The 22791-nt window shown below is 47.7% G+C and overlaps 9 protein-coding genes across 9 annotated transcripts; 6 read left to right on the top strand and 3 right to left on the bottom strand.

Annotated features, from left to right (window-relative positions):
• Positions 1–2202: 2202 nt before the first annotated feature.
• H6S33_009914 (uncharacterized protein) lies at positions 2203–3525 on the top strand (the record flags this gene model as incomplete). The annotated part of the gene is made up of 7 exons (XM_044841359.1): positions 2203–2266; positions 2472–2499; positions 2599–2698; positions 2771–2776; positions 2841–2959; positions 3073–3284; positions 3341–3525. 7 exons carry the CDS (start codon positions 2203–2205, stop codon positions 3523–3525), a joined length of 714 nt encoding a protein of 237 aa, XP_044687410.1.
• Positions 3526–5574: 2049 nt separating this feature from the next.
• On the top strand, positions 5575–6552 carry H6S33_009913 (uncharacterized protein; the record flags this gene model as incomplete). Its single annotated transcript, XM_044841358.1, has 4 exons — positions 5575–5635; positions 5694–5747; positions 5820–5958; positions 6420–6552. 4 exons carry the CDS (start codon positions 5575–5577, stop codon positions 6550–6552), a joined length of 387 nt encoding a protein of 128 aa, XP_044687409.1.
• Positions 6553–6830: 278 nt separating this feature from the next.
• H6S33_009912 (uncharacterized protein) lies at positions 6831–7701 on the bottom strand (the record flags this gene model as incomplete). Its single annotated transcript, XM_044841357.1, has 5 exons — positions 6831–6891; positions 6951–7063; positions 7126–7438; positions 7501–7539; positions 7598–7701. The coding sequence occupies 5 exons, from the start codon at positions 7699–7701 to the stop codon at positions 6831–6833; spliced, it is 630 nt and encodes a 209-aa protein (XP_044687408.1).
• Positions 7702–10544: 2843 nt separating this feature from the next.
• Positions 10545–11976, bottom strand: H6S33_009911 (uncharacterized protein; the record flags this gene model as incomplete). The annotated part of the gene is made up of 4 exons (XM_044841356.1): positions 10545–11395; positions 11454–11577; positions 11633–11707; positions 11767–11976. 4 exons carry the CDS (start codon positions 11974–11976, stop codon positions 10545–10547), a joined length of 1260 nt encoding a protein of 419 aa, XP_044687407.1.
• A 441-nt stretch (positions 11977–12417) lies between these two features.
• On the top strand, positions 12418–13078 carry H6S33_009910 (uncharacterized protein; the record flags this gene model as incomplete). The annotated part of the gene is made up of 3 exons (XM_044841355.1): positions 12418–12442; positions 12595–12872; positions 12950–13078. The coding sequence occupies 3 exons, from the start codon at positions 12418–12420 to the stop codon at positions 13076–13078; spliced, it is 432 nt and encodes a 143-aa protein (XP_044687406.1).
• A 692-nt stretch (positions 13079–13770) lies between these two features.
• Positions 13771–15497, bottom strand: H6S33_009909 (uncharacterized protein; the record flags this gene model as incomplete). The annotated part of the gene is made up of 4 exons (XM_044841354.1): positions 13771–14650; positions 14749–14969; positions 15040–15177; positions 15246–15497. 4 exons carry the CDS (start codon positions 15495–15497, stop codon positions 13771–13773), a joined length of 1491 nt encoding a protein of 496 aa, XP_044687405.1.
• A 950-nt stretch (positions 15498–16447) lies between these two features.
• On the top strand, positions 16448–18051 carry H6S33_009908 (uncharacterized protein; the record flags this gene model as incomplete). The annotated part of the gene is made up of 6 exons (XM_044841353.1): positions 16448–16593; positions 16684–16793; positions 16887–16980; positions 17050–17232; positions 17300–17622; positions 17696–18051. 6 exons carry the CDS (start codon positions 16448–16450, stop codon positions 18049–18051), a joined length of 1212 nt encoding a protein of 403 aa, XP_044687404.1.
• A 35-nt stretch (positions 18052–18086) lies between these two features.
• Positions 18087–19452, top strand: H6S33_009907 (uncharacterized protein; the record flags this gene model as incomplete). The annotated part of the gene is made up of 4 exons (XM_044841352.1): positions 18087–18338; positions 18395–18594; positions 18674–18986; positions 19015–19452. 4 exons carry the CDS (start codon positions 18087–18089, stop codon positions 19450–19452), a joined length of 1203 nt encoding a protein of 400 aa, XP_044687403.1.
• Positions 19453–21681: 2229 nt separating this feature from the next.
• On the top strand, positions 21682–22511 carry H6S33_009906 (uncharacterized protein; the record flags this gene model as incomplete). Its single annotated transcript, XM_044841344.1, has 2 exons — positions 21682–21913; positions 21975–22511. Coding segments are annotated over 2 exons (769 nt in total), but the record flags the coding sequence as incomplete, so codon positions are not given.
• Positions 22512–22791: the final 280 nt, after the last annotated feature.

The raw sequence follows: 22791 nt of genomic DNA, 5'->3' as shown, positions 1-22791 counted from the left end.
TTCTTCACCGAAGTCTATATCGGCTGGGAGGGGACCATAGGTGGTCAGAAATTCTGAAAGACGCTGCAACAGCGTATCCTGAGTGGTGTCGGACATAGTCGCGACCAGAGCTAAGCAAGGTGGTGTTGTATCGGTTGGCTGTAGTGGATGCAACCTAAGTCTAACGGGGACTGTGGACGTAGAAACTATGGAGCCAAGGAATACAACCGAGGCGAAGACGTGGACGTAGGAGGTTCGTGGACTATGGATTATGGGGCCGAAGGGTATACCTAAGGCGAGAACGGGGACTGTGGACTATGGACTATGGATGGTCGTACCTGGTCTAGTATACCGGGTAAACCCTATGACGTAGTGCGAACCAAATAGTATTCGTAACTGTGAAGTACAGAGGTTGCATAAAGAGAAAAGAGAAAGAAAGAGAAATGAGAAATCACGAGACAACGCCCCCCTTATATATCCATACCCTATCCCAATGCTGACTCATACCCTCGCGTAACAGAAACAAATAAAACATAATAGAAACCCACTTCACTAAACCCAACCACACTGCATAATCCTTCTCCCTTGTACCCAGACAACTCACATAGCCAATCCGTCTAGCTGCCGTTACACCAACCCACCCAACCCCCCCAGCAAGAAGGCAGCCAAGGCAGCCGCAGCCCCGGCCCCAGGATCCGCCCCGAAGGCGAAGCCCCTACCGTCTGCCCACCGCCGCTTCTTCGCCACCAGGACTACCCCCTGCCCCATCGCCAATGCCGAAAGGCTGTCGGCAACCCTCCCCCGCCTCTTCGGTCAAGCTCTGGCCCGAAGCCACCAAGTCGCCCCTGTCACCTCCCTCACCGTCACCATCAACAACAGAGGCACAGTCTCTGTTACCGCTCCTCCCACCGTCCCATCAACGGTCTACGTACCCTTCTTCGAGGCCCTCACCACGATCCTGAACGTGGAGGTAGCCTCCCCAGAAAACCCCTTCACCACCTTCCGCACCGCTCCCACCAACGTCGATCTCGCCATCCATGGCGTCCCCCTCTACGAGCTCCCTAACCAGGAATGCCTAGAGGAGATCCTGCCCTCCGCGCTTAAACTAGCCGTTGGCATCACCCCCGCTGCCGTCCGTTTCCTAAATACGAACGAAACCTCCCGCTCCTCCAAGGCCACCACCTCTGTCATCGTCTCCGTGACGGCGGAAGAGGCAGCAACCATTGGAACCACCATCCGCCTCTTCTCCCGCCCCAGACGCTGCAACGTCATGTGGCGAGCATCCTCCACCACACAATGCAGGAACTGCTGCAAACTCGGCCACGCCACCCAGGGATGCAGGTCCCCTGTCGCCTGCCCCCTGTGCACCCTCCCCCACAAACTCCAAGACCACCGCTGCCCAGTTGCCACGTGCAAAGGAGCATCGACGCCTCTTGAAAACTGCTGCGAAATCTCTCCCGCCAAGTGCGTCAACTGCAACGGGACCCACCGCTCCTTCGCCCCAGCCTGCCCCAGCAGGAAACCCACCACTCCCCCGACCCCCCCCAACCCCCAGACCGCGATGGAAATCTCATAAAAACGCCGCGCCACCCCACCACTACCCCCAGGAGACTAGGTTCTCGGAGGCTCCATTAAGGATTTTTCCCCTTTTATATTTTTTCTTTTGTCTTTGTAAGTCTTTTATATAGGTGGAAAAACAGCCGGTCGGGGATAGGTCTTTACGCCATAGTTTATACTTTATGCGATTCTTTGTACCTAGAAACAATAGAGCTTGATATAAAAAAAAAAAAAAAAGGTACTTTGCGTATTGGTTTTGTGTATTGTCCCCTGGGTCCTGGTCCACATATCTTTACACAGTATCGTAGGTTCTCACTTCAGCAAACCACCACCGCCGGCTCACCGCGTGGCCCGTTCCGTTCCAGCTTCTGCTCCACATAACTCTCGACTCTCTTACCTACGTACTCATAGTTACCCTGCACCGTATTGTAGACGAGGCTTAGCTAGGCGTCCCCCCACCACCACCACGACGCCGGGAGTCTGTTTATCATCTCACCTCTACTACAGAGCCCCCCCCTACCTGATACCTCATACCTTCCCTACTCTTTCCCCCAATACATTCGGGTCCCTACATTATCTGCACTTTACCATTCCAGGCCAGTCCAGTCCAGAGCAGTCGTTCGATATAACCACTCCACTATTCTTTTTCGCAAAACCTACCTTCGTATGAACGATCGCCAGGATATGAGTGAGAGTCTCGAGGCAAAGCTGGTGGTGCTAGGCACTCAAGGTTGGTTTTAAGTTTTTCTTGTTGATCGTTGCGTTCGGATGTCCGCGGACTAGTCCGAGCGCTTGTAGGAGGAGGGGTACCTAGCTAGAATGTATGGGAGAGGAGAGGAGAGAGCTGTGGAATTTAACGGTGATGGTGGAAGAGGAGGGGAAGCTATTCAAAAGGGATATGATAGCTAACAATCCATCTTGATTGGGATAAATAGGCGTGGGCAAGACTTCGCTCGTCGTCAGGTATAACATACGCCACCCCTAGCTAGATAATGAGAAATCTATATCTGCGCATTCAACGGAACAGTATTAGTAACAGCCAGCTTGTGAGGGATTAATTAGATATGTCAAAAACACTTTTGATCCCGCGTCGGCGTCAACGATAGGCGCTTCATTTCTTGCCAAGAAGGTTGTGGTCGATGATTGCCTTGTGCGGCTACAAGTAAGCTCTTTCCTTCCCCGGCGGGATCGATAGTAGAGTAGTTCTAATGAGCTAATTAATTACAAATAATAGATATGGGTAAATAAGCATTACCACATACCTTGGTAACAGGACTCGCGGGGCTTATATTTCAAAATTTTAGGACACCGCCGGTCAAGAGCGCTACCGCTCTATATCGAAACTCTACTACCGCTCCGCCAACTGCGGAATTCTCTGTTACGACATAACTTCTGAAGCGTCATTCCTTGCAATGCATTCATGGTATGTTCCTCTCTATAATATCCCCCTCCCATCTATTTTATTATATTTCATTGTCTCTTTTTTTTTTCTTCCGCCAACCTAAATAAACCACTCCTTCGATGCTACTTCTAAAGGCTTCTCGAACTCAAGAAGAACGTAAACAACGAAAACATCATCATCCATATCGTAGGGACCAAGGCCGACTTAGTGAACGCCGATCCGTCGAAACGGGAGGTACCGTTTGAGCGCTGTGTTGCATATGCGGCAGAGCATCTGGGCGATGATGAGGCTGCATCATGGATGGGCATGGATACATGTCATGAGATATCAGCGCGAGATGACCAAGGTTAGTAATATGACTCCTAGCAGTGGAAGTGTACGCGTGCTAAAGAAAATACGTAGGCGTCGATGAAGTATTCCAAGTAATTGCACGAAAGCTGGTTGAGCGACGCGCCGAAATTGAGCGAGTGCGGGGATATGCTGGCGGAGGCGGGGAATATGGGGATAGCGGGGGTACTCGAGACGGCATGAGAATTGATGCTTCGTTAGACTCGAACGAGAAGAAGAAGGGCGGAAGGTGCTGTTAGATGTTTTATTAGATTGGATGGAAAAGGCCCCATGCACGACATACACGACCATAACGACCATTCCCCTTCTCTCCTGGGTAACCTATTGATGTATTGTTTTTATGCGTTTTGTCATGTTTTTGTGCGGTGTTTTATGGTTTTTCTTTTCTTTTTCAACCCTTTCTTTTTTTCTATATCAGTGTAATTGGTTCTAGTCTTTTACAGCGGGTTCTTCATATTATTAAACTATTCGGCAAATGCCATTATACTACGATAGCCAGTCAAATTCATTTCACATCTAGACCCTGCACGTGAAGAGACCGCTGATTTGGTCCTAAATAACGCCACTACAAGGGTTGCCTTGAGGGTACGCAAATCGACTGGGCGAGGTGGTACGTTTATGCAGGTACCCATTACCTAAAAAGCTCGATTATTGCAAGGGCATGGATCTCAGTTACACAGTTGTTCCCAGTCGAGTGACAACATGTGACTGAGACTACGATCTGCAATCAACACCATTTTTAAGTGAGAACTAAGATCCCAATCATAAATAGTTAGTCATATATAAGCTTTTAGGAACTAATAGAGTTTAAAAACCCCAACCAATGCTAGTATGTTCAATCGAATAGCTGCTCGGTTTGGAGATGAGAACCGAGTGAGAATTTATGTTCCGAATTGGGTGACTTTGCGAGGTTGGATTCTTTCTGCATCGTATATTTCTTCTTCTTCTTGAGCCATACTGCACTATTCAGTAGAGACCCACATCTCTTTTTCTTTACCAATTATGATTTGGTGAACTGCAGTTCGAAAGAAGGTATAATTATAAGAGATTCAGAATCTCTTATAAATTTTGGTGATGGACACTTGGGAAAATCCCATCTCGTCTCATATCTTTTTAAAGTGAGTCTTGAAAAACTCGAGACAATGGTCTCGTCTTGTTTTGCCAAAGGTCTTGAGACTTACTCTCGAGATCGATCTCCAGACCTGGTCTTGTCAGCCCCCACAGCCTCTATTGCATCTACTATACTATAAGAGAATATGGTCTGAAAAGGTTTCGCTAAACCCTAATCCTATATCCGCCCCTGACCACGGGGAGAGGGGGGGACCAAATAATGAGCGAGAAGCCAAGATAACCGTTTAAGCTACAATCACAGGGCCAGCCAGAGATCTAACCCACGAGGCCGGAGGAGTGCCACCAAGCTTCAGAAAAAAAAATGTCAATAAATTTAAACACAAAAAGTCTTGCTGAGGGAATGCTTTTCAGGGGGGTGAGTGACATTTATTACACATACACCCAAGTATAGACTCCCACCCCCAGGATTGAACCCATGACCTACTGATGAAGCTTGGACACAGTTGGAGCAACCTAAATCTCTGTCGGCTTGAAATACAAACCTTACCGAATTATGGGGGCAATGTCTACTGAGTTACTAGGCGTCAGAGAGGACGAATTCCCCATAACAGTGAAGGACAGTGAGGAGGCAGTAGCATGGTTGCGGGTGAAGTGGAATCACTTGTTCATGCCTTCTATCTCCACCTTTCCCTCTCCTCCGGCTCCCACCTCCCTCTCTATGTTCACTATGGCGAGAATTTACCATTAACCCATCGCTATCCCTAATTAACCAGTATCATTATCAGCAGTTGCATAATACATTTACGGACCTCTGGCTACGCCTAGGCGGGTTGTTTTCAGACTCAATCGGCTCTACATTTAGGAACCCTTGCCGTAAAGCCACGATAGAGAGAGAAAGGTGTCCTCCCGGTCAAAACGACCATCCCCCCCGCCGATACAATACTACCCACTGAACCACAACCGAAGGCCCTACGTATAAATCCATAAGCGCGCATCACAAAAAATACACATTCAAGCGCCCCAAAGAAAACTACCGGTTTTACGATACCTCTTGAAACATTGATCAAGTCCCAGACATCGACAGGAATAAAAGACCCCCCAGACAGTGTGAGGCGGGAAGACCTTAGACACCAACGGGGACACCAACGGGGACACCAACGGGGACACCAACGGGGACAAAAGAAATGCTGTAGGGCCGCTCCTACTGGTAGCAATCTATGAGCGGTTTCATAGAGCCTATCCTTAAGCTTTGTAATTTGCGAAAAGCTATCCTCTTGGGTTTGGTTAATCTGTTTCGTCTAAGAGTAAGGGTTTTTACTAATAGTAGATCGGCCAGTCAAAAATATTAAAATACCGCTAATGACCTTTCTTCCCCACAATCAAGAGTCAGGTACAGTAACTTTTTGTTGATGGCGGTTAACATATTGCTAATACTATCATTACCATTGATTACTAATCATAGTGAGGTTTGTCCTTGTAGTGTTAGCATTTCACTACAAAAACCCTTTGATTTCACCTGTGGTCCTGCAAGAGCTGTTTGTTCAACCGAACCACCAGGACATTGAACCTGCGTTTGAAAAACGATCAAAAGCCAATGGCTTGTACTTCGTGTATTGGAGGTGCAGATCAATTACTTATGGTCATCTGTGACCCATATGCTATCATGAGTATTGGCCGGCCGATGGCTGTTAAGCGCGAAAAAAGTGCAGAGGGTTTCGCCGTTGTCATATGCGGGTGATTGAAGGTTAACCCAACTTCCTTCGTGCTACACACATGAAGCAGGTCCCCGATTATTCCGTTCAACAATGCGGTGAATATCCGTCTCGACGCCAGAACAAACGGAAGGCACAGTTAAAGTCTTTAGTAATAATAATAGTAATAGTCTCAAGGATTTCACATCCATGCAAGATACTACGAGATAAAGTCTGGCCTGTCATAATTGGGAAGCTTAATTTTTTTTTCGTTTTCCGAATCTGTCAGCAGCCGGCGATCGAGATGTCTGATTCTGCGGGCTGTTGCTAACCCAGGGACTAATTATACTGAGCTAACTGTCTTGCATTAGACTTTCCGACAAAGCCAGGCTTGTCGTCATGTTGCAGGAAATCTCTTTTATGCTAATGCAGGAACCACGTGGAAGCTCATTCCAGATTCACTCTAGTAGTGAAGTGCAAATGGAAGGTGAGAAGCAAATGTAATCGCACAGCGGCTTCTTCCGTGCCGGCTGGTCGTTATCGCGAGCCCACGTGGAGAACCCTGGAGATTAAAGATGCTATTGCTCTTTCAGGCCATCTAATCATCACGAAGAAATGGAAAAAATCGGTTTTACATGACGATTTAAATATCTGGAAAAATAAAACCCAAACCCCGTACAAAAAAAGACTACTAAGTTACACCAACACTGACACAAGCCGGGAAGTTGGGGATAGCAAGTTCTTAGAGATCTTCCTATTTAAAATACACGCCCTCCAAAACTCTAGTGCCCGTTTGGCTTTGTGGAAGCTTGTGCGGCCAATTTGTCATGGGCGTCAATATCACTGTGTTGGATGTTAGTCTGTATACGAATCAAAACAGAAAACGAGCAATGGAAACGTACGTAGCCTCCCACGGGTAGCAACACCAAACATTACCGACTGTCTCAGCAGCAAGATAGCGGCCCTCATCCATCATGTCTTTGGGAAGAGCTCCTCTCTTGGGCTTATCCTTGTTCTATGCAGTCCCTAATATTAGCCAAATATCACTCTCGTTTGGTTTTTCTCTTGGAAACGCACATGAAGGACAAAGATGTAGAAGTTTGTCTTCTCGGTGGAGCCCAGTTTCTTGGCCTGAGCCTCAACATCCTTACTCAGCTCTTGGACGGCATACTGCAATGTAGTCCTGGTATCGTCGACCTCATCTACAATGAGAATGTTCTTTCCAATCAAGTCTGTGTTCTTCAACAAAGAGAAGTCAAGCCACTGAGTCCTGGTGACCTTGGTACCGGGCTCCTCCTCGGGGCCATCCTCTGAAACGAGCTTCTCATACAACGAAAGCCCGATAGCTTGAATCGGGATGTTGGGAGATCCAGGGGTCTTCAAAAATGATCTTAATGAGTGAGTCAGTATAAATAATATGTAGCAACTGGGTAGGCATTTGAAGAAACTAACCGAAGAATTCGGGCAGGTACATATCCTCCGCCGCCAATACTGAGGAGAGTTAGCAAATAAACGACCTTGACATCTAGCCTTGGAAGGAGAAACATACGCAATCATGAGATTTGGCTTGAACTCCTCGAGTATCCTTTCAGCAGAAGCCTGACAGAGCTTGTGGACCTGGTTATAGGTGATGTACTTCCTTTCAACGGCCATTTTTGATGTTTGTAGAGATGAGAAGTGATGAGAAATTAGCTGTAGATGAAAGGGTAAGAAGAAATGTTGGTTTGAATGCAAGACAAGGCGAGAGACGTGGGGATGTAGAGGTCTATTATCAGAAGGCTGCAGGAGTACCTAGTTTTACACAGAGCCATCTCCTGCACTCTTCAAAGGGGAAAAAAAAAAGAAAAAAGACACAAAAAATTGCCCCGCGATCATGATTCCAAGCTAAGCCATATTAGCTCATCGGCTTGGCTCTTAACCCCGCCAGGGCAAGGGTGCATGGTGAACGGCAGGAAGATGAGAGGCTGTCGGCGAGATCCGCCCGCTGGGCTCCCCCGTGTCCGAATCCTTGGGCGGAGCTTCGGAGTTCTCCTCATCTGCACTACCGCCAGCCTCGGTTGGGCCGATTGTGGGGCTGGGCTAGGGCTTCTTTAAAAATGGCGATGAGTCATGTGACGATAGGATCATGGTATATCACTCGTTGGTTCAATGACATGAACTTTGCCTACGATATTATTGACTGTATACACCAGTTTGCTGCGGGTAACTGACATACGGGGTTTTGGAATCTATTTGAGTTTGGGTTTCACTAGCTATTCCCAGTCGCGCAGATTTGTATGCTGATTTACGATGACCAATACCGATGCTTGCAAGCCTCTTACGTATAAGATTTCGATCTCATCGGAGAAAGAATGCCTTGAGACAGGATAAGATGATAGCGCTCACAATCATAATTATGCTCTGCGCCTGTCCATATATACTACGCACGTGTAACCAGCCATACCAAAGCTTTGGATCTGAGCACTCTGTGTAGAAAGTGACGGCCATTATTACCGTCACCGCTGTCGCCATAGTAACGGTCTAACGTGGTCTGTAAGTTGAGGATTGAATATGCCGACCGCTCTGTCTCTGCTTCGCCAAGAAATACAAGATAGGGATACAACCTTTACTCTTATTGATACATACCAAACACATTTCAAGGTCTTGAGGTACGTAAATACATATTCATAGTTATGAGATATAAGGGCTTTTGGGACGAGAATGGGGGTGATTATGTTGTGTGAAGGTACATATAGGTTTATACAGCTGTCAGTGTTATCATATTTCAAACTGTTTAGAGTAAAATTCCTTGCGAGTATCGGATCGCCGGGGATTTGTGGTAAGTATTTTGAAGATAATTTGCCCTCTATTCTACTGGCACAACCCACACCACCTTACTCCAAAAGCGCAACACAGACCAAAGGAAGAAATGGTGGTTTGTGGAAATAGGTTCAATGCAGGAGCGCTTTCGCTGATTGATAAATTAATCACGATGCGCTTCGTAGGGACGGCTGGTATTGGTGATGTCGTCTAGGCATGTGGTTGGAGGTGGTTCTATACCCCAAGAGCGCAGGGAAAAATGAGGTGGCTTAGCCTAGTGGTAAATCGTAGTCAGTGAGCCTCCGGATCTTCCTTCTGTTTACTATCACCAGCACGGGGAGGGGGGCTGTAGATGAACATGAATGGAGAGGGAGGGATGGATGGATGGATGGAGAGACGAGAATCTATGCCAATGCCTGGTTGCTATGCAACATCCTAGGAGGGTAGCATTTTATAATCATACAATATCACTCGCGCCAAGAAATACACTTCTCGCTCTGCAATCCTTGGCTAGCAGCTCAGCCCATGACCATATCACTGACCTGGACTAACCATGATCTTCTATCAATCTAAAAGAGGGTGGCCAGCTGTGGGTCATGATGTACGTCGTGGTAGATTCATGTCATGGGTTCAGCCCCGAGGGGTGGGAGTCTATACTGGCGTTGTGTGTAATAAATGGCACTCACCCCCCTGAAAAGCACATTCTTCAGCAAGACTTTTTGTTTTTATTAGTTTCTCGTTAAGTTTATTATATGTAGTTGTTTCCACCCTCTTCTCCCATAACGTAGCTCATCGTTAGACTCCATTCAATTAATGGACAGGGCCGGATATAGGGGGTTAGGGTTTAGCGAAACTTTTCCGATCTATATTCTTTTATAGAATAGTAGATACTCGCCCAAATATCTGCATCTTGGGGTTGATCTTACCGATTAAACACTTAGAACACGGAGACCTTTAACGGGATCGAGTTTGCGCGATCAGGTGCAAGACGTGGGGTCAATAACAATCAACTCCTAGTACAATACTAGAATCCTTCTACTTACAAAACTACATGTAAATATACATGTATATATGCACCTCTGCAGTCTCTCCTTAGGATGTAGTAGGCTGTTAGCTAAGGAAGAATTACTGTTATGACCGGTCAGTACGGCTGATGATCATACTAACTCCAGTGGTGCAATTGGCTAGAACACACGGGTAGGTCTTTTTCTTTTTCCTTTTTGCTAGCTATTATTATGACTGGCGTAAGGTTATCTGGCCTGTAGCACCTATACCAAGTTCCGATCAATCCCATCCACTCGTATATCCATGAAGGCATGGTTCACTAAACATGATCTCTAGTGGGACTGGCACTTTTTTAAGAATATTGTGTAGCTAGTAGTTTAATTTCATAATATGAAATGGGTATCTCTTTCTTATCCTCCGCGAATATTAAAACTCCACCCGTCAATCCTCATGGTACAATCGCAGAATCTAGCACAAGATTTGTGGTAGTCATAAAAGTACATATTATCCACTCCTTAACCCTATATTTGGAAATATGTGGACAGGGCTGCACATGACTAAATATGAAGGACGCCAGCGCCCTCAGGCACGCCAGGCACTCATTTTGAACATCCGTGTTTATGAGTCATCCACTCTCCTCTTCTTGTGACTCCTACCTTCCTTTGTATCCGTTGTTTTGGTCTCGCTGCCGCCTACAGCCTCCCCAGCCATTTTTTGGCGCACCACGCAGCCCCATACTCCAGGTATTCCGCCCTTGTGACCTGTCTCCTCTTCATCTCTGCCTTATCCAGTGCCAGCGCTACGCCACCTTGCCAGGCGTATGTGATTGGATTCTCCGGCTTCGCAATCCTTACAATCGCATCCGAGGGTGCAAGAGGCTGTAGCTCGCTCTGCAGCCGCTCCAAAAAGCCGGGGATATTAGCATTGCCGCCTACAACTACCACATTTGCCAGTAATAGGTTCCGGTAACGTTCCGGCACACTTTCAAGCGACTGAATGACAGTTTCCGGGATACCGGATTGTTTGAGTCCTACATCAGTCGGCGAGAAGAGTAATTCTGGCACAGTAAATCGTTCGTTCCCCAATACCATAACCTGCTCGTCATCCCTGGCAGGTCCAAGCTTCTTTGGAATATGGGCCCGCTGATGCCCAAGCTTGCCAGAGTTATAGTCAGGAAGAACATAATCCACTACGATGGGATTGGCTGAGTTTTTAAGTGCCTTGCATTTCTCAAGATCGCCCGAGAAGTCTGTAGATATATAACAGACGGACTCTTTGACCTGATTGACCAAATAGGGTTCTTCCATCATGTTGTAGGTCCGTAAGGAGACCATTTCTTTAAGGTAGTTGGTTAGGAACTTCCCGCCGACGTCGATACGGCGTACACCCGAGTTCCAGAGCTGGCCGTTGATTATCGGGGTTACGTGGGTATGGGAGAAACCGGAGTCGATAACGAGGCATGCTTCGGCGGGGGGTTTAGTGGAGGGGTTATAGTCAGGTGTGTGCAGAGCACCGATGTTGTTCCAGGGTATCAAGGTTGGACCTGGATGGGAACGGTTAGCGGGTCAAAGTGGGGAGGGAATGGCTGGTGGGAGATAGACCTACGCAACGATAGTAGGCACTGAACTCGTATTCTTCAAAGACCATTTGGTCGCAATTTGATTGTAGAGCTGACGGTGCATTAGGAGCCTCAGTGAGTAAGAGAACTGTTTCCCTAGGATCGCACTGTTTGGAAGTTAGATTTAAATGGTTTAGACGAAAGCCTTGAGGACTTATGTACTTGTAACTTTGAATCTGAATCTAGAAAGGTCCTGTCCCATATTTCCTTCTCTGCCTCCCAGTTCACCAGATAGCCCTTTGGCAAAGATAGTTAGCTGGAAACGAATCATGGATCATCGCAGAGGGTGAACGTACCTTCTCGACAGGCCTTCGGAATGACATAGATCCAAAGTCTCGACAACTCTCCAGCTGCTGACCAACCAGCACGCGTTTGTCTCTTGCGCGGGCAAGACAGTTTGGGACCTGTAAGCAATCCCCTGGAACCGCATTTTCAGTGGCGAATCCAGCTTTGATTGTGTATGAACCGTTGTCCACTACGAGCGTTTTTGTGGGCTTTGGAGGCATATTGTATGGCTTGTCTACTCTCGCCGGGATAGTAGGGTAGGCGGATAAAAATGAAATAGAGGGTATTGCTGTGCTGCGCCGTTGTGGGCCTCGTCGTGGTTCAATGGCGATGTTTTTACTTGCTTACCTGCGCTGCTGGATTACAGGCCCTGACACCGCAGCAGAGGCTCAAGTGCGCAACCCCGACGGCACCCGCCAAACCCCTTCCGTCACCCCTACATAGAAATTGGCTAGGATCTTTTTCTTTGCTGATTCAAGAATGACCAGAGAAGTTTAAAAAGACCGCGAACGTCCCTTTTTTATAAAAATACCACCCCGCGTCTTCCCCCCTCTCCACACCCCAATATAAAAGTCTACATAAAACAGTTCTCGAGAATACCTTAAAACACCAACGCGTTCTCTCCTACCGCTGCTTCACTAGGTTTTACTACTTCTTCAAATATGTCAGATCGTGAATTCGGAGGAGGTATATTACTGCACCCCCATCCATCCATCCCTTTGCTTTTGTTTGACTTGCCGCTTTTCTTATCCCCCTTCCTATTCCCCCCACAGCTACATAGCTACCTCCCCATAGCTTCAGTACTATGAACTAATAGCTGTCTCTCTCTCACCTATTAGCGGATGACCTATCCCTCCCTAAAGCCACTGTCCAGAAGATCATCTCCGAGATCCTCCCTTACGACCTCGCCTTCGCCAAGGATGCGCGCGACCTCCTAATCGACTGCTGCGTCGAATTCATCACTCTTATTTCCTCGGAGGCCAACGAGATTGCCGAGCGCGAAGCGAAAAAGACTATCGCGGCTGAACATGTCATCCGAGCCCTTAGGGACCTCGGCTTCGAGGAGTACATCGACCAGATCCAGAATGTGGCGCAGGAGCATAAGGAACATCAGAAAGTATTACCCCGGCGGCTGGCGTGCATGTGGATGATATAAGATCGCACTCAGATGATGCTGACAATTACGAGCAACAGTCCCGCGAAAAGAAACAAACGAAGCTCGAGCAGTCCGGGCTGTCGCAGGAAGAGCTCTTGAGGCAGCAGGAGGAGCTGTTCGGGTCGGCTAGGGCCAAATTCAACCAGCAAGGCCCTGGCCAGGAGTAGACGCCACCACCCACCCGACATTGATACGAACGTAATAACGGGTGTATTGAAGGATTGATAGACTAGGATGGGTAGTATGACGCGGAAGGAATATTTTCATAGAGATCTACCGGTGGATCGATCTGACCGCTCTCTCTACTCTCTCTTCTATTACTTACCAAGGAAGCAGGAGGGCTGATATCCATGTTAATAACGGGGGTTTTTGTTTTTTTTGTTGTGCGTTTTATTTTCGGAATTAACGGCGCAGTAGTGTTATGCAGTCTTTGGTTTTTTGGTTGACTTGGTTCTTTCTGGATTGCCGGTTACTCTTTTATTATTATTATTATTTCTTTTAAACCGGGGAGATGGACGGAGTATAGGGTACTAGGATGTTTCTTATACTTTCTTCTGGGGAAGGGCCTTGGTGTCCCTAATTCCTTGTACAAAGAACGATGGAGGTTCATCATAATATCACTCTCTGGTAGGGGAAAGAATATAATTCCTCAATTTATTTGTGTTAAACAGCAAGCGGGTGTCTCGGGTTTTCTGATTAGTCTGCAATGGATTTTAGATGTGCACGAGTGATATACTATGATGAACTGTGTCTCACATCACATCACATTGGTTAATTGCCACCAAACTGCAAGAGTATCTTCACCAATATGAGCAAAATATACACTCCGTGGCTAGCCCCTTAGACGAAACTACCCAATCTACGTGCCAGCGCCGGATAAATTATGCCTAACTTCATCGAAACCCATTCGCTGCCAAACACCACCGATCATCTCAAGAAGCCTCAAAAACTCGTCATCGTGGATGGCGTTTATGATAAAATCTTCAACTTGCCTGAATTCTTCTTCTTCATGTGTACGGAGATGATCGCCCCTTTGTTTTTTCGGTTCTTGCTCGTCTTTATCGTCGTCATCGTCTTGTTTCCGCTTCCCTCCTCCTCCTCCTCCTCCTCCTATGTTGGGATTTCGAGCGCCTGCAGTAGGTGTAACTGTAATATCACCGGCAGCTTTCTGCCTTTCCTGTGGGACGGCCGGCAAAAAGGTCTCGGACCTAAGTTCCGGCTTTTTATAGCCACGTGGGAACACTGGAAATCCTCCGCGATCTTTTGTGTCGTTCGCCCTAGCATGTTCTTCAACAATCTCGGGCAACCCGGACCTATAACCTCCCACTCTAGTTTTCGTGGCTAATCCTTGATTGTCACTCTGCTGTTGGAAGGCGCTAACCCCAGGCCTAGGTCTAGAGGAATGTTTGAAGTCAGATCCATGATATGCAGGTATATTATCACTAGTAAAGACTAATGAGGGCGCTTTTTTCACTGGCGTTGGTTTCGGGAGTGGCGGGAGACTGCCAATCGCATCCACCAGAGCTCCATTGTTGATGGGATTTGTCGGATTCTGCACGGTGGGTTTTCTAGATAGAAAGCTGGATGGCGGGCGTGGTGGTGGAATATCATCTTCCAGAAACATATCAGAAGGCTTTACTGTGCTAGGATGCAGATTCTGTGGAGCAAAATATGAAGGTGCTGAGTGAGGATCGTTTGTTTGTTGAAAGTTACTGGGCGTACTGTTGGTTGTAATTACACTAGCTTATAATAAGTACAGGTCGATGAGAAAACGTCTTTCCGGGCGAATCGATCCCTCAAGCAATATAACTCTTGGGCTTTTGGAGAGAAAACAGACCTCAGTGTGTAGCCCGAAGAAGATCCAGGTGGAGTACGTAACACTTGGATAGTATTATTACGGAGAGGGACTGGTGGGCCTGCCTGTGCAAACTGAAACTGAGAAGATGGCTCGTGTTTATCTGCTGGAGGTGTGCCAATTGGGCAGTTTGCTTGCTCGAGAAGTGCTGTGGCCGATTGGTAGGCGGTATCCGACTGAAATTTGATTTGAAATCGGCGAATCTAAAGTTCGGTATATATCAGTAGACCCTTCTGGAAATTAAATTCGTTTGCTAAATTATATGTTACTAACGGTTTGGTCTTCTGCTTTATAATATTTAATGGCTAGAGATGGCGAGCGCCCAAGTGCCATGAAAGCCGGCTTATGGAACTGTGATGAATCATGAGACGGGATAGTCTGTTTAGCTAGGCTTGTCAAGTCTAAACTCTCCTACTTTAAAGTATCAGAGTCAATTTTCTCTGGCTATGCTCCAAACTTCGACTAAAGATGAATCTCACCATTGTCTCGAGACCCCATACGACTTTCAGCCTTGTATGCTTGTCAACAAATTTTCCATCGTTCTGAATGTATCCGGGAACACGATGAGTATCGATCACCAGAAATACATTGTCCCTGTGTGGGAAGTGTGACCATGGAGGGTGGGCCGAGTCTGATACTGAGGAAGCAGAAGAGGAATACTTTAGGAGCGGCCAACTAGACAATGAAAGAGGGGAATTGACTGCCGACAGAGGGAGCTTCCGAGAATCCATGCTGAGCATGTATGACTGTGGGAAGAGTAACAAAAGTTGCTTGTCCTGGTCTATGCAAGACTAGGCCAGTAATGCAGTTGAGTTGCAAAACATGCATGTATTTAAAGTTTTCCTATCCCTACATGCAGAATAATAAGGTTTGTGTGTATTAAGCGGATTGATACCAAGTACCGATAAATGGCATGAATGCAATTCGGACGTAGAACATATTTTACTTTACAGGTAGGTACATTGTGTAACTTGGATCTCGACAATCACAATAGATCACTCGACGCAAGAATGAGAGAATGCAAAGAGCATTTAGGGTAAAATACATGTGTATCGGTAAGGGCGAGCTCTAGTATTTGATCACTCTTGAATTCGTTTGTGGTTGAGTACATGCCCATGTATTAACACCCCCTTCAACTCCTGCGTGTATCACGTGGTGTGAACGCTCACAGAGTGAGTTGTTTCACCTCCTCTTTAAAACCTCCACCTAGACTCTGAATGTGTGTAAGGCACGCAGCTCTTTGCAACCCCCCAGTTTCTTGGCAAAGTCCCCGGACCTGATAAGGCTGGATGCATGTATTTACTTGTTCATGTCTATTTTGTGGTATGCAGCTGGCATGCAATGTGAAAGGGCTCGGCGTTAAAGCAACCTCAATTCAACTCAACTCGGAAAAGGAGCCTCAATCAGGACGCGTTTTCTCGTCGCTTTCAGAGTCGTCGCGGTCTTGCTCGTGTTTTCCTTGTCCAGTGAACTCTTTAAACCCACTGCTGTTCCATAGGGTCGCGTTTCCCCTGCCATTCTTACCCAGCCCAAGCGTGTCGATCGATATAAAGCGCAAGTTCAGAAAAGCGAAGAAAAGGGAAAAAGAAAAGAAAAGGGAAAAAAGGAAAGAAAGAAAACATTTAGTAGAAGAACGAGAGAGGGAGAGAGGGAGAGAAAGAGAGGAAAGGGGATAATCTAAATGTCAGAAAGCTCAATGGCAGCGCCAACACCCGAGCGCGAGCGCAAAGGGCCATGGGCAAACAGAGTTCTCAGTACCGACATCGAAAAGACGCCTGAATACGACGAGTTCATCAAAAAGCTATCCGAATACCACGAGAAGCGAGGGTTGGTTGCTCCTTAGGGTCTACTTTGGCGTAGAAAACGTTTTGGTTTGGTTGGTGCTCTTACTAACTCTTTCGCGACTGAACCTCCTAGGACCACACTCACCATCGAGCCTGAACTCGGACGGAAGCTCCTTGACTTGCGAAAACTTTACGAGAAGGTCACGGCTCTAGGAGGTTACGACAAAGTGACTGAAGAGAAGGGTAAGATATTGGATGTTAAATACCCTATGGCGATGGAAACAGAGGAGCGGGGAGTGGACAATTGAGGTTGACGTTTTTTTCGCGAAATCACAGGTGCCTGGAGAGATCTTGCGCTACAGTACAAGCTTGCTGCGAACAACACCAACGCAGGTTACCTTTTAAAGACGATCTACTACAAGAATCTCGCGTACGTTCCTCCCCATCTAATCCCTTTGTTGCCCCAACTCTGTGATAGCTAAGATACAGAGCCCCACAGCGCCTACGAAATTTCAAATTTCTTCGGGAAAGAGCCCCCCCCAAAAGAGTGGTTAGAGGAGCGATCCGCTGCTGGAGGGTCAATCATGACGAGAACCGCAGAAGATTTTCAGGCGCCTTCGCCAAAGTCTGAATCAAAAGCAGAGAGGTCTCCAACCCCACCACCCACGGAGAAGCGAAGTATGTTATTGTGGTTATTGCCCTATTTCCTGTCATCTTTCCTAATCTTTAATGTCGGGATTATCCCACAGGTCTACGTCAAGCACCGACACCAAGAACTTTTATAATCCGGATACGACTTCTCAGCGCCATAACCCACCCAGAGCCACAAGCTTACAGCACCAACAGCAGAACTCCCAGCAGTCGCAGCAGCAGCAACAGCAAAGCCATCAAGTGTCACCTGGTAACCAGTGGAACGGAAGCGCCATGAATTTCCCCAATTTTTCATCCAACACGGTCAATGCGCCCATTGGAATGCCTGTACCAACACCTAGAAATGCTCCACATGAGTTTATCACTCAGAAAAGGAAAGCCGAACAGTATGCCGCAACAACAAATATGGCTAGGTTTGGAGGTAACTATTCCTTCCTATTCTTCTTCTCCCTGGTGATGATAACGGTGCATATACTGATGGATAGAGCATTTAGTCGGTCACACAGGCCCTAGCAACATGACACGCATTGCAATGGGGTTGAAATCCGGCTTGCCAGAAGAGGTCGACTTTGCTTTGAGCCAATTGGTTAAAACCTCATACGAAGCCGGCGATGACCTCCGTGCTGAACAATTCCCTGGTTTAGCTGAGGCGCTGTATGATAAACTACAGTCAGTTACTCGTCTGATGAAACTACACTCTCTCAACGGTAGCGAGGAAGTCCTGGAGGATCCTGCATTCACGAAGCAGCTTGAAAAGGTCAATGAAGCGGCTTTGATATTACGCAACATGTCCTTCCAGGTGGACAACGCCAGATACTTTCACGCCTCAAGAATGCTAGGTCTATCATAGTCGCGGGCCTGAATCTCCCCAACCAAACCTGTTTTATGGAGTTAAAGCATTATATCCTCGATATGGTCGAGTCGATGGCTACCCACCTCGTGCTTTCAACGCACGATAACATGTTTGAGGCGCTGCATGTCAATTTATTATCAGATGACCGTGGTCTGCTTTTGGGGTCACTCAAGTCAATCTGTAGATTCGTCATGGGACGTGACGAAAGTAACCGCTTGGGAGAAATTGGCATGGATGCCATCAACCGAATACGCAATCTTCTAATGCTTGAAGATGAAGACTTGGTTTCTGCTTGTTTGGACTTTTGTACCAATACACTACTAACGAGGAAAACGTCGAGAAGCTTATGCAACCGCCTGATGGTATCGAATTGATAAAGCAGTTGATGAGATTGTTACTCTACCAAGCCATTCCCGGCGAACAGACTGTGTGGCTGAAGACTAGAATACCTCGCCCAACTCCGCCTAGAGAGATCCCGAATCTTCCACAGGAAATCGTCAATGACCTCCTAACTTATATGGAGCCAGAAAGAGCAACCAAGTGGTGAGTTCCATTTTATTTAACCCCAAATCAGTAATTTCTAACCCCCATACCAGGATGAGATGCTGTTTTGAAGAAGACCCAAACTCGGATATCACCCAATCGCGCTTTGGCAGGCCTACCAAGCCCGCTTCAACGATTACGTCCCGGCTGGCCGCAACCTTCTCCCCGCCGCTGAATTTATCAAGAATGTCAGCATCGCGTTCTCTGTTGCTTCCGCAATGGTCTTGACTCTCCCCACAGGCGGTCAGAAGTTTATCATCAAAGGTATCAGAGCTAGAGAGACTCCAATGTCACTCAAAGGCCAGATCTACGTTGCTTGCAAATGGATCGACACCACCGGCAATGGCTCTAGATGTCATGCACAGCTTCCGACGCCTCAGGACCTATGGGTTCATGTATTGAACGATCATATCGGAGCTCCGACGGATCCTGGGAGAAAACTGCACTGCAACTGGGGCGGATGCGGAAAGTATAACCATCAAGCTGGAGAAGAGGACCGCAGGAAAGTCATTGGGACATGTCCGGACTCAGATTCCTGACTTGAACGATCTCCGCGCTGCCCGAATCGCTGGAATGGAGGATGTTGACGGCGGCATCGGGGGTGATGAGGAGCCGAATTCGAAGGTCATCATCAGGAGAAACCAAACTGGCATTGATGATCGCGGGGAGGCGGCAGGAATCCCATTAACTGCCGCCTTAGTATTAAGGAACATGGCCAGGAGGGGTATGAACGATGTTAGGGAAATTTTGGGGGCGGAGAGGGGAGCGTTATTTGAAGTTATGGCAGTCAATAAGCCCCTTGCGGCTTATGTTGCCGATCTATTAGTGGAGGACGGTATGGTTACTGATGATTAGGTTACACATTGTAGAAAAGTATTTATGCGGAATGAGGGCCACGGTTTAGAATGGATTGGGATGCCGTAAGTGGTTTTGAAATGTTGGCCGTGAAAGTATCTATCACTGTCTACTATACCATTAATCGACTGTGCATAATGCATTTTTTTTTTCTTTCTTCCTTTAATTTTTTTTATTTTTTTTTTTATTTCTATTCAAAAAGTATCAGCTTGTTTCGACATCGGTTTACCATGTTTGTTTCGTTTCAAATATGGCTTTCAAGCCGAGAATCAAATATGTGGTTGTCAGTACATGCGAATCGCTATTACATGTAGTCACTATGGTGTCATGGTAGACGGTGGAAACAACTGGATAGTCTGGTCTATCATGAGTTATATGGGTATATATGACAAATTTGTACTGTATCAAGTATGCCAGCAGTCTATGTCTGTCCTATGTCTCTGAAGCCAAGAAAGCAGCCCATATTTCCAACATTCAACGATAACAATTTGTCGAGTGATAATTCATGATGATAACCACAGGCTTGAACTGCTACCTGTGTGTGTGTGCACTTGAGTATTATTTATTTAACCCTGTCTCAGGATTCGGGAGGGATGGCTGAAAGCAGAAGCTTAACAATCACAACAACGTTTACCCGGATACAAGTAGCCTGGGGGAATTGTGGGGTACAACGACAGTTCCCTGGGAATCACATGCACATGATCATGGGGTAATAAAGCGATGCTGGATCGCGAGTCAACTGGGCGACGACCTCTGTACTCCAAGCTACATATAGTAATGTACGCTGGTACATACATGGGGAAGCTTTGTTTGCGGATACCCATGCAGCCCTCACTCGTAATCATTCCAATGGGGTAAATGGTCTGGTTATTATTAGTGAGAGGTAAAGGTAAACTGAAAGTGTATTCCTAAATCAAACGTTGGGGGTGACCTTGTTGTATCCAGTGGTTAATCTTTGTTGTTGCAAAACGTACCTGGGTTAGTTGTCATCTGCGGTGTGAATTGAGCTCTTGGACCGGAGGCACGAGGGCCTGTGTGGCACAGTCACTTTGCCACGGCCTTTTCGGTGTTGCAGGGGGGGTGGGGAGGGTTTGTTTTTTTCCGTTGTATGTAAGGCGGAAGATATGTTGTTGCACATGGTTTTCTAGAAAGTCCGAGTGCCAGATCTCATCACCAACAAGGCAGGCAAGTGCTGTTGAATTTCGCAGGATAACTAAGGCGAGTATGGGTTTTCTTTTCTTTTCCTTGTGCGTAGTTAACTGAGCAATATTAATGGCAATTGTTTTCACCGGCTGTAGTTTTTTTAATAACGGGTAAATAAATGTTGTGTTCGGCCATGGGCATCGAGTCGAAAGCTCGATGGCCAGCGCAACATCAGGCAGGCCGGCAGGCCCTTTGGACCCTTAAATACCAAACCCAAGGCGGGAGAGGTGGGGATTTCATGTACTCCAGGCGCCGTGCAGCTTGGGTCCTTTGCTGGTCTAAGCTTATGTAAAGGGGAGAGCGTTTTATTTTGGTTAGCCTTATCCACGGTAACTGCTTTTTTCTCTTGTGTGTCTTTCTCTCCTGCAAACGTGAGGGAGAACGAGGAAGATCGATGTGCGTGAGTGTATAAACACTGCCTAAGTGAGCGTGTATCGACAAGTCTGAACGAACGAACGAGGGAACGAATCTCTTACTTCTCTGACATTCTCTACTGTACTGTCATCTAAGGACGTCGAGTCCCGTTCGTTCACTCCCATTCTTACCTCCGTCCAATCCCATTCTTGTTCAGCCTCTCTTCCTACCAAGGTCCCATCTTTCGTGTCTATCTCATCTGCCATTCAGTCATACATCATCATCATCATCATCATCATCATCCCATTTTATCAACGTCCCTCCCACCACCACTACCCCCCAATATCTCCCCCCCCCTCCCCCCCCCTCTCCCCGATCTAGGATAGAGACTTTGCTGCTGCTGCTGTCTATCGGTCATCTAGTCATTTGCCATCTCCTACTCGCCAGTCTCTACTACCCTCACCCCCCACCCCACAATACTTATCCCGCTGTTGCATCTGCTGCTGCTGCCGCTACTTCAGACTAGGCCGGCGTAGTTACTTTATACTTACAGCCTGTCTCATCACCAGCTCACATTTACCTACCATTCCTCCCCACCACCCCCGGTCCCCCCCCCTAGTCCGCTATTAACACAAATACACATCACATATCTTTCCCCACTAAAAGGGGACAATGACGGAGCAACAGCGGCCGCTATTCGACAAGAGGAACTCTTCGACCTCGTCCGTCCTCAGCGGGGGTAATGGAAATGACAATTCCAATACCACCACCGACCGAGACACGTCCTCAAACGACGAGCAGGCCCAGGCCACCCACCAGCCCTCTCGGCAGCACCACCCCAAGAAGCACCAATTCGTCGTCGGCGGCGCACACTCTCGCCATCACACCCGCGTCCCGTCCTACGGCGCAATTTAAACAAGCTGGGGAAATTGGCCCCGATTGCGACATCTCCGGGCAGCGGTAAGGCGCGTGGGGAGGAGAAGGGCAGGTCCTCGGCGAAGCGGGCGACGTTCGAGCTCGGCGGAGACAACCGCCAGAACAGCAACGGAAACAGCAGACCAAGCAGCTACAAGGAAGAAGGAGGTACACAAACGGAAACGCAACGAACACGAGCAACGGGACGCCGCCGCCGCTCACCACTGTTGCTACCAACAAGGGTACAAACGGCTTGGTCAAGTCATCAAGCACAAAGTCTCTTGACCGTAAACCAAGAGACGGCGCACGAAGACTAAAACGAGAAGAGAAGCGCGAGAGATCACAATCCAAATCCCGCGACACTGTACCCCCTCCTCCTGCTCCTGCCCCTGCCCCTGCTGCAAGCCGTCACCACTCTGCCGAAGAAGTGTTTGTCGAGATGAATAACAAACGCCAGACCGAAGCGCAGCCACAGACACAGACACAATTTCAGCTCCCTACCCCACCGCAGGCAAAGGTTCAACCACCACCCCGCCGCAACACCAGAATCAGCACTTTCAATCTCAGCATCCATCGCATGCCCCAACGCATGCCCCGACGCATCTGCTCCAGCATACAAAGGCTGGTGGGGCCGCACCTCCCAAGGTCAGCGTTGAGTCCGTGCAGGGCACCCAGCCAACCGTGTCGACCAGATCCGGCGCACAACCGCGCAGCAGAACGGAGCCTATGTAACCCCTGCGCATTCCCTTCCAGACTCGCATGAGCAACCCCTGACATCGCGATTCATCGATTCCTCGCTGGGAAACTCAAATTCGATATCGCCCTCATCTGCAGCAAAGGCATACGGGCTGTCGCCGGCGTATCGGG

Source organism: Morchella sextelata (genome assembly GCF_020137385.1).
Source record: "Morchella sextelata strain SCLS chromosome Unknown scls_38, whole genome shotgun sequence".
Taxonomy (NCBI): Eukaryota; Fungi; Ascomycota; class Pezizomycetes; order Pezizales; family Morchellaceae; genus Morchella; species Morchella sextelata.
This window is presented reverse-complemented; position numbering and strand designations above follow the sequence as displayed.